Raw genomic sequence first — 15,663 nt, 5'->3', positions numbered from 1 at the left:
TATATTAAGAATAGTCTTATATAAAACAAAAAATTTCAATATTAGGGAAAAAAAATCTTGAAAATGCAAGGTATCCTTTTAGAAACAGGTTGCTTTAAGGTGAAAATGATTGTAAAGTGATGTCTGTGGTGAAGGAGAGTATGCCTGTGCAACCATTGTATGTAATATCTAATCATTATCTTGTTCAAGGACAAAAGTCACATTTATTAGACGTTCTGTTTATGACTTAAACCCACACAATGTCTGTAAATTTGTAATTAGGATGCAAAACTCTAGTATCTATTTACAATAAGATCTGGTCTTGAATCACGATTAGATGTGACACTCCGTATTAAATGTCAATTCTCTGAAAATCTTGCTTTGTGGTTTTCTCGCATACCGAAGTTGAAGTAGCACTAAACACATTTTGGTCAATAACTTAGCTTTCTTTCTAACGTCCTTGGAAAATAAATGTTTGCAATGGAAATACTGATTTGTCTTCAACAACAGGGTAATGAATGTATCTTTTTAATGGGACTTTTGTTGCAGTCTGAAATACTAGAGGTTAATGTCAAAAGGAATAAGACATGCCAACTAAGGAAGGGTTAAGTATTTGAAAAAAAACATATTACAAGTATATTTGAAAAAAAGATGTGCTTTCCCCTCATCACCCATCATCGATTAGCAGCCTTGTGTTGGGTTATCATACGTGCAAAGGAGGCAGCTTTGTTTCCTTACCATTTTGGGGTCTTTCATGCCTATGTTTTTCAGGGCCATCACAGCAGTTGCATGGACCTTGCGTGGCAGATCTGAGGCACTGGATGTATACCCTGGCAAAAATTTCTTGATGTGCTTGATGCTGGCTGGATGTCCTACATTCCCAAGGGCTTTCAAAGCTAAGGAAATTTCTTCTGTGTCAGACTTGCTCAATGCCTCTCCTGCAAAGCCGTGAAGTAGCTGAAAAAAGAAAACAAATCGGTTGAGTTCAATTCCAGCTCTTATCTATATCCCATCCCCCAGCCTATTCTGACATTTGACTTTGATAATTTCAGTTTGTTCAATTCACTGATTTGAAATATTTTCAAATTCTTTTTGTCCTCATGAATAGGACATTTTATTCATAGAACAAGCATAGCCAAGAAAGCTGCAACGAACAGCTTCTTCATCACTATGCCTTAAAGTTATCAAGTAAGATTTTTAAAGGAAAAAGTAATGGCTAGGAGCTAGTTCCCACTGCCTTTCAGGGTGAGTTGGGAACCCTGCAATAATGCTGTTTGAATATCTCTGTCTAATGGTTGAAGACAGGTGCAAAAATGCAGATACAGTTAAATTCTTCAGACCCTTAAATAAGATTCCTGAAGATATGTCTAGTGGTGGTGCCCACTAGCACCTTCAGCTGACAGCCACTTTTTATTGTTGATTAATAGCTGGCAATGCGATCATCAGGTCATTTTACAGCTTCGTCGTAAGCAACCGGATCACACATTTATGTGGCAGGATTAGAAAGAGTTGTCTGAAGGCTGAATATGAGAAAAGAACTAAATCCTAATAGAAAACTGTTTTCAATGCTAAAAAATGGCTCTAAAAATAAAGCCTGAGATGTTATAGAATAATTTCAATACAGTTCCCATGCTTTAAAATATCACATTTGAGATCCATCGATGGTGCAGAGACAGTCCAATTGGTATTACTAACTGAATGAATGGACATTTAAAATGCATTGAATAAGCCTATACAATCATTTGCTTTGGGGAAGAATTTCCATTCCCTGGCACTGGGCTTAGATTTACTTAGCTCAAGAGCATTGGTGGCAGTTGTAACACAGGAGATACATGTACGAATGTCGGCCATGCCTGTGTACTACAGGAAAAAAATCATGGCAGGCACACAATGTATTGGGAACACCTTGCTCTTACTGGGGATGGTGGACTGACCAGTGCTGAAGACTGAAAACGCCTATTTCTCTTTCCCTCTCTATCACTGGCTGGGTGGCCAACTTCTGTTGACATGCATCTCTAGAACGGGGAAATGCTATTTACTGCCTGTTTAAATTGTTTTGAGACCCACTGATTAAAAGCAGTGCAGAACAGGGAGGGTATTATTAAAAGCTTATAGTCTATGTGGATGAACTGGGCTCTGCTTCTGGCTGAGAAACGGCTGGGCTACATGACTTTTGGCAAAACCCTGGGCTTTTGTGTCACTTAGTGTATTTATAAGTATATATAAGTACCTATATTTAAAGTGTTTCAGAGCAGTGCCATGGGACTTCATTAATAATTGGCAATAAAGCACTCAGAGATACTCAGACAGAAAGTGCTATGAATTATATGCTTCTTCCTCTCACTCTCTTTCGTGTGTTAATCTAAAGATAAAAATGCTGTATTTAACCAACTGGGGTTCCTTTCCCCAAAGGAAACACTGTAGTGAAGTGAAATACAGGTTTCTGAATAATGAAGAAAGAACTCAAGGCTTAATTTTTCTTTGAAACAATAAATAACAATGTGGTTACCTGGAGACATTCAGAGCAGGAGTCTGATGAAGAGCACTGTTTGTGGCACAGTGACGCGTAGCTGAGATGGCAAACCTTTCCAAGTACAGTACTTGAGCGTGGGCAATGTTTTTTCACAATGAGCTGGGGAGAAAGCAGTTGTTCGTTACCACCATTAATGACGAGCAACAATATTGAAAAATATGTTTTTGCCAAATGCAAGGCAAAACCAGGCTTTTGATATTTTTGTATTGATGGATTTATAGTTAATCAGTGGATATTACTGTATTTGAAAATGCAATTGTAAAGTAATTCCAAGTAACATCTGGAAGGCAGGTCTGTTGCTTTTATAGTGTTTCAGATTTAAATTTGGCATAGGCTGTAATCCAAAGGGAGGAAATCGCCCAGTTACGGAATAGAAAAATACACTTTCTTCAAGAAACATTCCTCATTGTTTTATTGCCTCAGCTATAGGTACAAAAAACTTGAGATACACTGTGAATGGACCTCAGTACTTTGGGCAGACAGGAATATTTCGTATAAATGTAGGAACTGAGAGGAGGCACCAGCCCACTGCTTCGTCAAGTGGGAAGCAGAGCATTACCACACGGTAACAGCCAGGCTGTCATGGCTTTTACAGAGGGCAAAACTCTAGTCTGAGATACGTGGTCTCTACCTAAAGTAGGCAGAGATAAGTTCCTCCATCTGACACTAGAATTAGACCCTGCGGAAGAGGAAAAAATTGTAAAAATCATTAGACTTTCTCCTACACGGGCTCCACATTGGCATAATTTCCTTGATTTTGATAGATCTGCTCTGATTTATACCCATCCTGCTAGGTCAATCAGGACAAATACAGGATATAACAAATACGTATTTCTTACTCCCTAGTCTTTGTAGACACTCAGTTAGAGATCTAATCTGATGTAACTATAAAGTACATTTGGACAAAGGGAGACTAGAAACCACTGTTTGCAGCAATAACCTCTGCCACTGAGGGGTATTTTACTCTTTCTTTCCTGTTTCATTCTGGATTCATTTTTGCCCTTTTGATTTGCATTCTCCTCCCCTTAAGACAGTCAGGAAACTCCTTTCAACCTCACTAGAGGATATAAAACCTTTATATTTTCAAAGCCTTTGCAATCGTGTCAAAGGAATAAATATGACAGATGCTAAAATCAGTAAAGAGCGATTCGAGAGTGTTTAGAGAATCCTACTGTTGCTTCCTCCATCACGTCCCGTGTTGGTGTGCTTGAGTGCAGAGCCACAAGCACCATCTGAGCCGCTTCCCAGTTGGTGAGTTCTTGTCTTTCCATTTTATGCCTCAAGAACCTGAGCGCACGGTGGCTGGCAACTGCAGGAATTATATCTAAAATGTAGCGCCTGTAACGGGAAAAGCACAGACCATTTTCCAGATCTGCATTTGAACATAGTCATTCCAGATGGTCTCCAACGGAGTTTATCAGCAGAAGAATCACCACTTGTATTGCTTGTACCTGTACGCTGGCCGACTGGAGAACTGCTTCCACACTGACTCGTAATTCTCCTCATTTGCTGCACGGAAGAGGTGCATAAGCTTGAGGGCTTTTGCTGGTGCATCGCTGGGAAGCTGTTCAGAGGTGGTCTCTACTAGGTCTTGCAGGCTTTCCTCTATCTACAGGAAGATTAAAATGCACGAAGCTCACACGCATTGTTTTCCACATGGACGGATTCCAATCTCCAACAAAAAGTCTGACCAGTGGCTGAACTTTACCTGGCTTTCCACATTTTTTATTCTGAATAAGTGGACAGGAAGCTGAAGCAATTCACTGCCAAACTGGTACTGAAGTGACCCACGATTCTGGAATTCTTTTGGTGGGACCTCTGCCATGTGCTTTTGCACGTCAGTCAAAGAAAGTTTCTGCCTGGAATGGAGGAACCCAGGGACATAACATCACAAGATGCAGGGTACAAACTAAAAAGAGAACAGTGTTTCTGCCTCCCTGCATTGCAATGCGACTACAATTGTTTCAAAAGGGCTTTGTTACTGAGGGGCAAAGGTATTTACAAATAGATACATTTGGACATGATACTCAGAACCGTACTCTGAGAAGGTGTGCACTTACACAGCGGGGCTCAGATCAGAGCCATCCTTTGCCTTCCTTTGGGAATAACATGGCTTGAGAATTTAAGGAAGAAGTGGGAGGCTGTGGCCTGACAAAGATCACAGTAACTGTGTGTTGTGTTTTAAGGAGTAAATTAAGGATTAGAGAAAAATAACTGATGGGAAACTTTCTTCGATATCATCACTTAATTTAAACCTTTAAAGAAGTTCATAAAAGCTCCTACGTGTCTGTGCCTCCTGGAAGCTTCCAAAGGAATTGAAAATTGTTAGATACAATAAGAAATGCTACAGTCTTTTTACTTGCACTATTACAATTCCCTCCCCATTTTCCTGGCAAGCTGAATGTCCTGTAACTGATGGGAAACTTTCTTGGAAATCATCACTTAATTTAAACCTTTAAAGAAGTTCATAAAAGCTCCTACGTGTCTGTGCCTCCTGGAAGCTTCCAAAGGAATTGAAAATTGTTAGATACAATAAGAAATGCTACAGTCTTTTTACTTGCACTATTACAATTCCCTCCCCATTTTCCTGGCAAGCTGAATGTCCTGGGGACTGCAGAAGATAAAAGATTCTCATGAAGTTTCAAATTGGATTTCCCAAACAAAAAGGGCCAGATAAATTCAGGATTAGTCTTCGGAAAAGTACTCAAGTTTTTGGAAACTTTTCAAGGAGCACCAAACCTTCATCCTTTGTTATTAAGAATAATTCCAATGAGAAATTGTATTTTTTTCCAATGAGAAAATGTCTTTGTAAACATTTTCTATCTTTGCTACATTTTCAGCTAAAGGGATGCATCCTATCCCACCAATTATGTTTAAAATAGGTCATTTAGGACACTATAATAAAGTTAGGCATTTGTATTGAACAACTGAAAACATTCCAAAAGCAATATTGTTGTACTACACAGTATCTCAAAATCTCTGTAGAAAATTGGCGTGTTTATTTTGGAATCTCTACGATGATTTTCTGTATCATTTCTATCCACTCTTTCCATATGGATTGCAGAGAACTGCTGCAGAAAATAGCATATAACTGCTTTGCAGACAGGCCACTGGAATTTGAATAGAAATCGCTACAGAATCAGCAGAGATTTTTTCTCTCTTGAAATTTTATACAATATTATTGAAAGGGCATTTGGGTCAGAAAGTATAACGTCAGGTACACTTGGACAGATTTAACTCCCCCTTCCTGAACATGATGAATCTATTATGTCTCATCTTCATCTTTTTGGGAAGACATATATCTGCCTAGAATAGATGGGAAAATGTTATACTCCGAAGAGAAGAGCAAATGAATACTAAAGATAGGATTAAAATGGTGAAACAGTAGTAAAACCTCTCTTGGCCTTGAAGGGTGCTGCAAGAGGCTTATGCTGAACAGGTCTGAAAACTCAGCTCCAAATGTTTTAAGTCTTTGATGTTAGATTTTTCTTTCTTTTCTTTGTTTTTTTTACACAGAAATTGCATAGTAGAAATAACTTCTGAAGACTTGGATGACATATCCACATCTTCCCAGCTATCTTATATTTGGCCCCATCTGCTGGGCAATGCCAAAGATCTAGAGAAAATGGGGAAAAGTAAAGGCACTACCCTCTCTGGGGGCTCAATACCTATGCCAAAGATCTAGAGAAAATGGGGAAAAGCCCCCCTCTCTGGGGGCTCAATACCTGAGGGAGAACAGTAAGGAAGACAGTCTATGCAAGCTTCCAGAAGGAGAGTTTAAATCAGCAAAAGTTCATTGGCTCCAGACTAATGCTCACTCACAACAACCTATAATTTGATAAAAGCACTACAGTTGTGACTATCTTCACCTTGATTGCATGAGATAGTAAAGCCACTTTCACCTTTACTGTTCTTTTTTTTTGGTTAGCCAAACTTAACATGTTCATCATATTAATGAAGTTAATCAGTGATTTACTGACATGAACTTTCTGATGTTGCAGTTTCAAAAACTGTATATTATACCAATAGATTCTTGCAGAAGCTAATGGAGCAATGCAAGATTACAGCAGCTGGAGTGGGATTGAGGTATATCTTCTGTACAGTGACCTTTATGCAAAAAGCCTCCCTCTTCAGTAGGGCACCTCTGTCTACAGAGTCCATCGCTAAAGCAGGTAAGTAAAAATTTTTTCAATAGATGATTTTGAAGCAGATGAAAAAATTTTCAAACACTGAAAGTTTGGAGGCTTGAGCTAAAAATGAGCAGGGGTTCAATTTCTTAGACAACCATATTCTCAGTTTGCCCCAAATTTGTTTAAGAAATATGCAAAATTTGCTGTGGAAAAGCAAATAGATTTTATATGCTTTGTGCCCAATCTTTTTGCAATAAAACCCAATTTCCTAGCAAGAAACTGTTTTGATGGGAGATTTGCAAGCAGCCCACTGTACTTAGGAAGTATATCGGAATCCAAAGTCCTATCTAGGTTTCTTGTGAACTAGTCTCCAGGGTCTCTTACTGCATTATTATTTTCCAGGGAACTCTCTTTCAGTGAGTAACTGTCTTTCAAAGTATTTTACTGCAAATATATTAGTTCACAATTTTTCAGATGGAATTACATTTGTTTTGGCTTTTATGACATAAATCAAATATCCCTGAGAAATAATATAGTCAAATCCTGCCAAGTTTAGCTAACAAAATTTGGATAGTGATGTGCATGTTTCAGATTTACAACTAACAGTGAAGGTTGTTTTTATGAACTGTGTGGGATTTTATGTAATTAAATACTGGCAAACAATAGGCTGTGGAAGGAAAGGATTTATTTCAGTTATGGAGTTTGACCAGATTACTGAGATGCTGAGTTAGTTGCTGAATTAAAGGCATACATACAGTACCTTGCTTCTACTATAGCATTTCCTCCTGTTATCTCATTGAAGGGTGCAAACTGGTGGATTTCCTCAACATCAGCTTGTGTAATTACAGCTTCATTACGTGTATATTTAATTTTGTAATTGTAAGTAGCAGTTGCCTGGGAATTCTTGTTTCTCTTTATAATATAAAAAAGCAAAGAAACAAAGAAAATAGAAAGTCATTGAACTTCTAAATTCTGTGACTAGAAGCTATTACCTCACCCACTTCAACCCACTTATTTTCCAGGGCTGTTTTGTTCATTGTCCATATGAGTGCTTTAGGTGAATTCTGCATGCACACTTCCACGGGAGAGATCAGGCACGCTGCCTGGCTCCATTACTTTTACTGCTAAGAAGTGTTAGCTGGTTTTTCCCTTTCCCAAATATAAGTAATTGGTTATTCCCTCGAGAAGGAGACAGAGTTTCTGAGGACAGCAGCAGTGTAAGCCACATGATTTCTTATATCAAAGACAGGATTATAGTAAGATGCAGCAGTACCTATTAGCAAGTCCTATTTGGACCTCTGTAAGGCCTTTGACACGGTCCCGCACAACATCCTTCTCTCTAAGCTGGAGAGGTATGGATTTGATGGGTGGACTGTCTGGTGGGTGAGGAATTGGTTAGATGCTCGCATCCAGAGGGTAGTGGTCAACGGCTCAATGTCCAGATGGAGATTGGTGAAGAGTGGCGTCCCGCAGGGGTCTGTATTGGGACGGGTACTGTTTAATATCTTCATCAATGACCCAGACAGTGGGATCGAGGGCACCCTCAGCAAGTTTGCAGGTGACACCAAGCTGAGTGGTGCGGTCGACACGCCAGAGGGACGGGATGCCATCCAGAGGGACCTGGACAAGCCCGAGAAGTGGGCCTGTGTGAACCTCATGAGGTTTAACAAGGCCAAGTGCAAGGTCCTGCACCTGGGTCGGGGCAACCCCCAGTATCAGTACAGGCTGGGTGATGAAGGGATTGAGAGCAGCCCTGCCGAGAAGGACTTGGGGGTACTGGTGGATGAAAAGCTGGACATGAGCCAGCAATGTGCGCTCGCAGCCCAGAAGGCCAATCGAATCCTGGGCTGCATCCAAAGAAGCGTGGCCAGCAGGTCGAGGGAGGGGATTCTGCCCCTCTACTCTGCTCTGCTCTGGTGAGACCCCACCTGGAGTACTGCATCCAGCTCTGGAGCCCTCAGCATAAGAAAGACACGGACCTGTTGTAGCGGGTCCAGAGGAGGGCCACGAAAATGATCAGGGGGATGGACCACCTCTCCTATGAAGAAAGGCTGAGAGAGTTGGGGTTGTTCAGCCTGGAGAAGAGAAGGCTTTGGGGAGACCTCATTGCAGCCTATCAGTACTTAAAGGGGGCTTATAAAAAAGATGGTGGCAAACTTTTTAGCAGGGCCTGTTGCAACAGGACAAGGGGGAATGGCTTTAAACTAAAGGGGTGTAGATTTAGACGAGGTATAAGGAAGAAATTTTTTACGCTGAGGGTGGTGAAACACTGGCACAGGTTGCCCAGAGAGGTGGTGGATGCCCCATCCCTGGAAACATTCCAGGTCCGGTTGGACGGGGCTCTCAGCAACCTGATCTAGTTGAAGATGTCCCTGCCCACGGCAGGGGGGTTGGACTAGATGACCTTGAGAGGTCCCTTCCAACCCAAACTATTCTATGATTCTATGATTCTATGATTCTATGATTCTATGATTCTATGATTCTGTCTTGAATAGCAGAAACTGGACATTGTGACTATCTTTTTTACTCAACAGAGTAGGTGAATTAACTCATGCTGATAATTGGTGGTTTTCAAGCCAGCTAGTTTAACCTAGTTGAAGTATGTCTGCAGCACAGACCTCTGCTGCTCTGTGGATCTGATTTTCATACAGAAAGAAAATGTTGGTAATTACACAGAGAAGATCTGATTCTTCCCTCATTTTAAGTGTAACAAAGCAAGAGCTAATGTGGATGCCAAATGGCTCCCTGAATATGAATATAAAATGCATATACATAATACTACTCTAATTTACCTGCTGGCAGGTCCGGCATGGCTGAGTGTATGCTGAACCTGTGACCATTTGAACTTTCTCTTCACAACTGTTCAGGTCCTTGGATTTGGTCACATAGACTAAGTTTGCTCTCTTGTTTTCCTGGATTGCATATGTTGTGTTGCAAATACCTCCGATCCCAGCCTGGCAAAAATGAGAATGTGATCAGAGAAGTTCACCCCTATGCAAAGCTTCGTCAATTCCCCACATGGGCTATGCTGTTTAATTCTGTATTTTCAAAATTCCTGATAGAAATGAATGCTTTTTTATTTATAGTACTCTCCAGAAGCAAAATCGGGATGATCGTTACTTTCATCTCTTTTTTACATGTACAGGTTTCCAGTAAGCCAAACCAGAGTTTCACTGAGAGAACTAAAATTCTCAAAAGTTTCACTGAGACAAGATTTGGAGCCTCAGAAAAGGTGAGTAACAATTTCCAGTTGGAGCTGTTGATTATGAAATACGATTTAAGGACTATTAATAAAAAGTGCCAAAATAATTTGATCAATCAGAATAAAATCTCAACAGCAAAGTATTTTAAGGTTGCAGATGACATTCTGCCCTTAAAAATTGCTTTTATAGACAGCTTACAAATGCCTATGGAACAGGCCTTGCAATCTCAGATGATCTGTCACAATACGAACAGCAATAATTAAAAAGAATTTCAGGATAGCAGAGTTTTGATTATGGGTTTTCCTGAGTTTGCAGTTTTAGCTCATATCTTCAATAATATTTCAAGCATATATATTTATAAGATCTCTTAAATCTCTTCAGTCAGTGAGGAGATTTTTGGAGAGGAAAATATTTGATTGCATTTTAGGAAGAAGTGTTATTTTCATGATTTTTTTTATTGTTATTGATAGCATAGCCACTCCAGAGAGCAGCTCGGGGCTATGTCAGAACAGCAAAATGATCATGTGGTGGTTGGGAGGCAAGACATACCCACTTCATCTTTAGCTTAACAATATTCCTGAAGACACCGTGGCTTCAGAAAGGGCTAAAAATAAGAATTGCCTAAGCTTTCTGAAAGACTTGTACTCTGCAAATACAGGTGTGGGGCTCCTCTGCAGACTGCAAGGTGTGGTAGAGACATCTAGACTTTAAATGGGAATGTCCAGCCCACCGGGCTCAGTGGGATGAAGTAGCCTCCTGCCTAGCTGGACAGTCTAGCTGTGTGCAGTTCACGGCTAGCTCAGATACCATTACCCTACACACTGCAGGATGTGATGTAGACTTTCCCAGGTGAGTCCTTTAAACCTCTCTGCAGCTCAGATTTTGGGACTAATAACACTTATCTTCCTCTACAGATTGACTTGAGATTGTCAAGCAAGGGTGCCAATGTTCATTAATCATGTGCTGTCTGAGAAAAGCAAAGAAAACTTGGAAACGGTTCTAGGAGGTGAAGTCACGTATGCTGCTCAGCAGCGACAGTAGGACATATTGCTAACTGAATTAGAAAGAATGAAGATGTAGAACTAGATATGAGAAAACACCACCCAGGTTTTTATGTGCAACAAGCAGTGTGAAAATATTAAATCATGTAGTTCCTTCCCCAGAAACAACTCTACTTACATAAAAATAAATTTTTAAAAAATTAAAGTTACTCCGGTCTGCATTTTCAATAAAAATAACATGAAAGTATAATAATTTCAAGGTTTTTGCTGATCTTAGAATTGAATGTAGTCTAATCAATGTAAATATGGTTTCACAAAAACTAAACACATTGCAATTTCTGCGGTGAATAGTAATATCAGATGATTTACCTTGACTAAGATATTAAAACCTGAAAAACAGTGGAAATTCCAATAGAGCATCAACTGCAACTGTCAAAGCTATTACAGTAATGTCATGGCATATATACTGTTTTCCTCCTAAAAGAGGAGATAGAAGAGATTAAAGTATATATGATTGGTAAAAAAGTCAAATTACTGTTATTTTAGCTTTAACCTTGTGCTGTATGTTTAAGCTTGTTTTTATACAGTATTCAAATTTTATGTAGGCTTCAGCTTTCACAGGAGTTTACTTTCTCTAGAATCACAAGCCAGATTTTCTGAGGGTCTAATACTGCAAATGCATTTTCTGAAATACTTTGATCAGCCAGATTAAAAATCTGCTATTCTGCTGTCCTGTTCAGCTACTGCTCCATCAAATGTTGTCCCATAAGAACAACTTGATCATAATTTCCCAAGCTTAGGTGTTTCTTGTTAGCGAAGTCTATGCCAAGGATGAATTCAGAAAATGCAGCAGAAGAACCTGAAGAGAAGGCTTATTTACTTACAAAGTGACCACAATGCCCAAAAAGCTCACCTCCTGTAAGCTGTATGAATGCTGCATCTTCTTTATACTTAGCTCCAGCGCATTCAGAATCCCTCTGTAGATGTTCAGACCATCATCCGAGACAGAATCAGGAGCCATAAGGTTTCCAACATGGCCATTGCTATACTCAAACTTGATGGGATTACTAAGTTGCCCGGTTAGTACCTGGGTTAGTTTGAGTGATCGAGAGAATGAGCTTGTAGGCCAGACACCATTGTACTCTGCTGCTTCGATTGAGTGAATCTAGAACAAAGGGGGAATATAATTCCTCTTTAATTTTTTCAGTTAACTTTTTCAATGCACATAAGCATCTAGAGCTTTACTCATGTCAAAAATACACTTTTAAATAACACAAAGCCTCTGCAAAGTGAAAACTTAAAAGTTGTCATTTAACATAGCTAGTATCGATATACATATTTCCATATATAAAAGGAAAGGGTAATGCAAATGACTGTGATATTTCCACAGTCACTGCACTCTGTTCTGTTTCATAGATAATCCATATTGTCAAAGGTTGACTTGTATGAAGAAATGAGCCAGAGAAGAGCCGCATGAAGCAGGTTGCTACCCAAAAGTAGTATGGAAGATCTGCAGGAAAATGCAGGAGAAAGTTAGTGTTGCATAAAGCATCATTAACTCCTGTTGTGAACTCTGTCGTCTCCCTCGCTGGGGTCACAGAGCACAGACAGCAGTCAGAAACTAATAACAACATGGCTGCTGGGCCAGCCAGATAGTCGTAATTAGTTTGAGCAGTGGAGAGCAGATTACAAAAATTGTCCTTCCCTACACGTTTTGCTGCAGAGCCGAAGGCTCAGGCACTGCCCCCAACCCCGCTCTGCACCTCCCACTCCAGCCTCAACCTGGGGCACATCCAAGCAAGTAGAAAGTTGTGCTAACCTGTGCATAACTCGAATGATTTCTACCCCATGGGAATGGGGCATGTTTAGCTTAGTTTTTCAGAGGACCCTTCCCTTCTATATATTTTGACAATTTAAAGAGATTTTTCTCTGTCACCTCAGGCTGGCGATGTGATGCAAGACACAGATTAATTTCTCAAAAAGCCACACAAACTAAATCCTCATACAGCAAATCGCTGGAGACTGCACTTTCATATTTATTTTTGTTATTGTTGGTGGAGATCACTGCCAACCCCAGTAACTGAAGCTTACAGAGGAGGCTGTTACGGAGCAAATCCCTCATGCTGCCTCTTGGACATGCTTCTGGCATATTGCATACGGGCAGGTTTGGGACTGCTCTGCAGGGTCAGGGCGAAGTAGTTTTCCCCAGCCCTTGGGGCCCAGTCAGGACTTACGCTGTCTGCTAGGTTTTGAACACAGCTGGCAATTCTTACTTGTGGGTTTGCGATGAAAAAATCGTCAGCTGGAAACCGCCCAGGGAACACAGCTTTTTGCTTGGGCTGAATGCAAACTAGTAGGCTACAGACGAAAAATTAATTCCCTGAACCATCCCTCCGAACTGTCTAATTTAAATGTAACAGCAGCAAAATAAACTTCTCCCAGAGCAGAATAGAATAAATGTATCGTTACCTTTCATTTAGAACTTGCCCCAAAATCTCGTGATTTTTTTTTTCTTTTCTCTTCTTTTTCCTGCCTGAAATTCTTTCTGTATTTATTTTTTAAACAGAAAGTTTTTTCCAAATGCATGAGGACAGGTGGAGTGGTGTTGGAAGGTTTTAGGGAACAGGAGTCAATTTTTGGTGGAGACTTACCCTGACACACCAAGAGCTGTTTTGGCAGGAATGGGGGAGGATGTGGGGCGAAGACAAGACTGCTTCCGCCTCCTCTCTGCCAGGGAAGCCTTCTACTCACCAGTACAGATGTGTGGCTCTTATCTCCTTGCTTTTTTGCAAAAAACCCCAGCCATTTGCAGAGGTCATGGAAAAGCAATGTTTCCTGTCTAGATCTATTATAATTTGAACTTATAAAAATACCTAGTAACAGAAGGCTAACTCAGGCTGGAAGGCTACAGCATTTACAAGCATTTATCAGACAGTCACCAGTCTTTTTCATCTGCAGTTTTCAATTTGCCAAATAAAAGCTTTTAAAAAGATCATTTTTCTTCCACATATACACAAGACTAAGTGGAGTTGGTGTAAAGCAATTGAGGAGTGCGTTTCAATACAGTCATTAGAAGCACGTATAGGCTTCTGTTAAAGGCAAAAGTGTTTTTCACATAATCAGAACTCTTAGTAATTACTCAGCATGCAGTAAAAATATACAACTGAGGATGACAAAGAATGTCATTTGGGACCCTGTAGAAAAAGAAGCCACCAGATGACATTAATTATGCTAAATATTGAATCACATCCAGCTACTGTCACATGTTTTATTGACTTTCGTTTGCTGGTTACAAAATCAGTTGATTAAATAATCCTAGGTTGTATAGTTTGGAACAATTGGATTGATCCAGTAATAAATTATTGTGCATTTCAAATTACATTCCATTGTCTCCCTGACCACAAAGCAGAAGAAATCCTTCAAGCCCAAGGTTGGCTTGAGCTGAGAATTACCTGGCAAAGTGCAAATAGAATTTAGGGCACTGCATAAAAAAATAATAGTGTTAGTCATATTCTCCCTGAGTAAGCACAACACATGATGACACGTAATTACTTCCCAAAAGCTTAAAAAAGAATTTTACCTTTTAAATTGAATACATTTTCTTACCCTAATAAGACAAAGTTTTGGCCCAATACCACTAATTTCCACTTTACTTTTTATTCTTATTCCAGCTCTTGCAAGTCCTTTCTCTGGAAGTCCACTGAGAAGCATGCTTTCATAATTAAACGTATAAACCTTGTTTTCACTGAAATCGGGTTCTGCAAAGAAATAGTTCCCATAAAACATTATAGAGACTGTACAGAACATATTAAAGTACCTTTATTAGAATGTATGGAACAAAAAAGATGAATTTGTTCATTTTTGCATTGCACCTGAACAAAATTAGCTGTTGTAAAATTATATTAAACATTGATACACTTTTCAGATTCTATTTTGAATTTCACTCATTATAATTATGTTAGCTGATAGGAAAATTACTTACGATAATTAAGATGCTGGCTCCCTGAAAGAGAAGGAAAAAAAAAGAGAAATGAAATGACAAGGCATAACTCTTTCTTATTAACTTTACTTCTAGTTCAGCACATAGCCAAAAGCCTTTTTTCCCTAAACAACAAAAAAATTGTCATAAAATATTTTTTTCTATAAAATGTTACAGTTCATGTTTGTAAGTGAACTATACTTAGATTCGGAAACCTTTTCCTGAATCTATTATTTTAAATTCGTCAAAGCAGATAAGTTACTTACCCACCAGGGTTAAAACCAGGGCTAATATCAAGCCCCTCATGATGGGGATAAAGTAAAGGTGAACATGCTGGGTTCTCTTTTATAAAGGTATGTGCTATCACATGTTTCTTTTGGCATGTTGGTTTGACAAATAAGCGTATTTTAGAATGTGTATTGATCAATCAAAAAATAAACATTTCTGAGGTCATGAATGCTGACAACTTCAAATCACCTCATGATTTCAACTAACTTACTTTCTATGTGCAATAGAGATTTCATTTGCTATTTTTTCCCCCAATTTCTCCACATTGTAGCTATATAGTAAAACAATAATTAAAATTTAAAATTAAATAAAAATAGTTCCTCAATCATAACTGAAATAATTTAGCTTTTCTCCAATCATGTCTTCAATCTCCTGATAATTTGCTCTTGCTAAGGGTCACAGCTTTGGAGACACACCTTGCTCTGTCACATTGAAACTCTACTTTTAGAGGAGAGTTTATGATTGATTTCATAGATTAGAATTGAGATACCTTAGAGCTCATAGACGTGCAATGAGAAACTGTCTTTCCATGGTATCTACCATGGCTGTC

General features: G+C 39.3%; 1 protein-coding gene across 1 annotated transcript in view; it reads right to left on the bottom strand.

Moving 5' to 3' along the window:
- Window positions 1-15,131, bottom strand: part of LOC103905550 (vitellogenin-1) — a 45,705-nt gene extending 30,574 nt beyond the window's left edge. The window contains exons 1-11 of the mRNA XM_009287241.1: window positions 15,092-15,131; window positions 14,829-14,849; window positions 14,453-14,604; window positions 11,760-12,011; window positions 9,435-9,596; window positions 7,403-7,554; window positions 4,221-4,371; window positions 3,964-4,121; window positions 3,685-3,850; window positions 2,489-2,611; window positions 718-936 (exon numbers count right to left, since the gene is read on the bottom strand). Of these exons, the coding sequence (XP_009285516.1) occupies window positions 718-936; window positions 2,489-2,611; window positions 3,685-3,850; window positions 3,964-4,121; window positions 4,221-4,371; window positions 7,403-7,554; window positions 9,435-9,596; window positions 11,760-12,011; window positions 14,453-14,604; window positions 14,829-14,849; window positions 15,092-15,131 (1,596 nt within the window). The remainder of the gene's footprint in view (window positions 1-717; window positions 937-2,488; window positions 2,612-3,684; window positions 3,851-3,963; window positions 4,122-4,220; window positions 4,372-7,402; window positions 7,555-9,434; window positions 9,597-11,759; window positions 12,012-14,452; window positions 14,605-14,828; window positions 14,850-15,091) is intronic.
- Window positions 15,132-15,663: the final 532 nt, after the last annotated feature.

This window comes from Aptenodytes forsteri, unplaced genomic scaffold, assembly GCF_000699145.1.
Source record: "Aptenodytes forsteri isolate BGI_AS27 unplaced genomic scaffold, ASM69914v1 Scaffold119, whole genome shotgun sequence".
Lineage (NCBI taxonomy): Eukaryota > Metazoa > Chordata > Aves > Sphenisciformes > Spheniscidae > Aptenodytes > Aptenodytes forsteri.
Note: the sequence above shows the minus strand (reverse complement) of the source record. Positions and strands in the feature narration are given on the sequence as shown.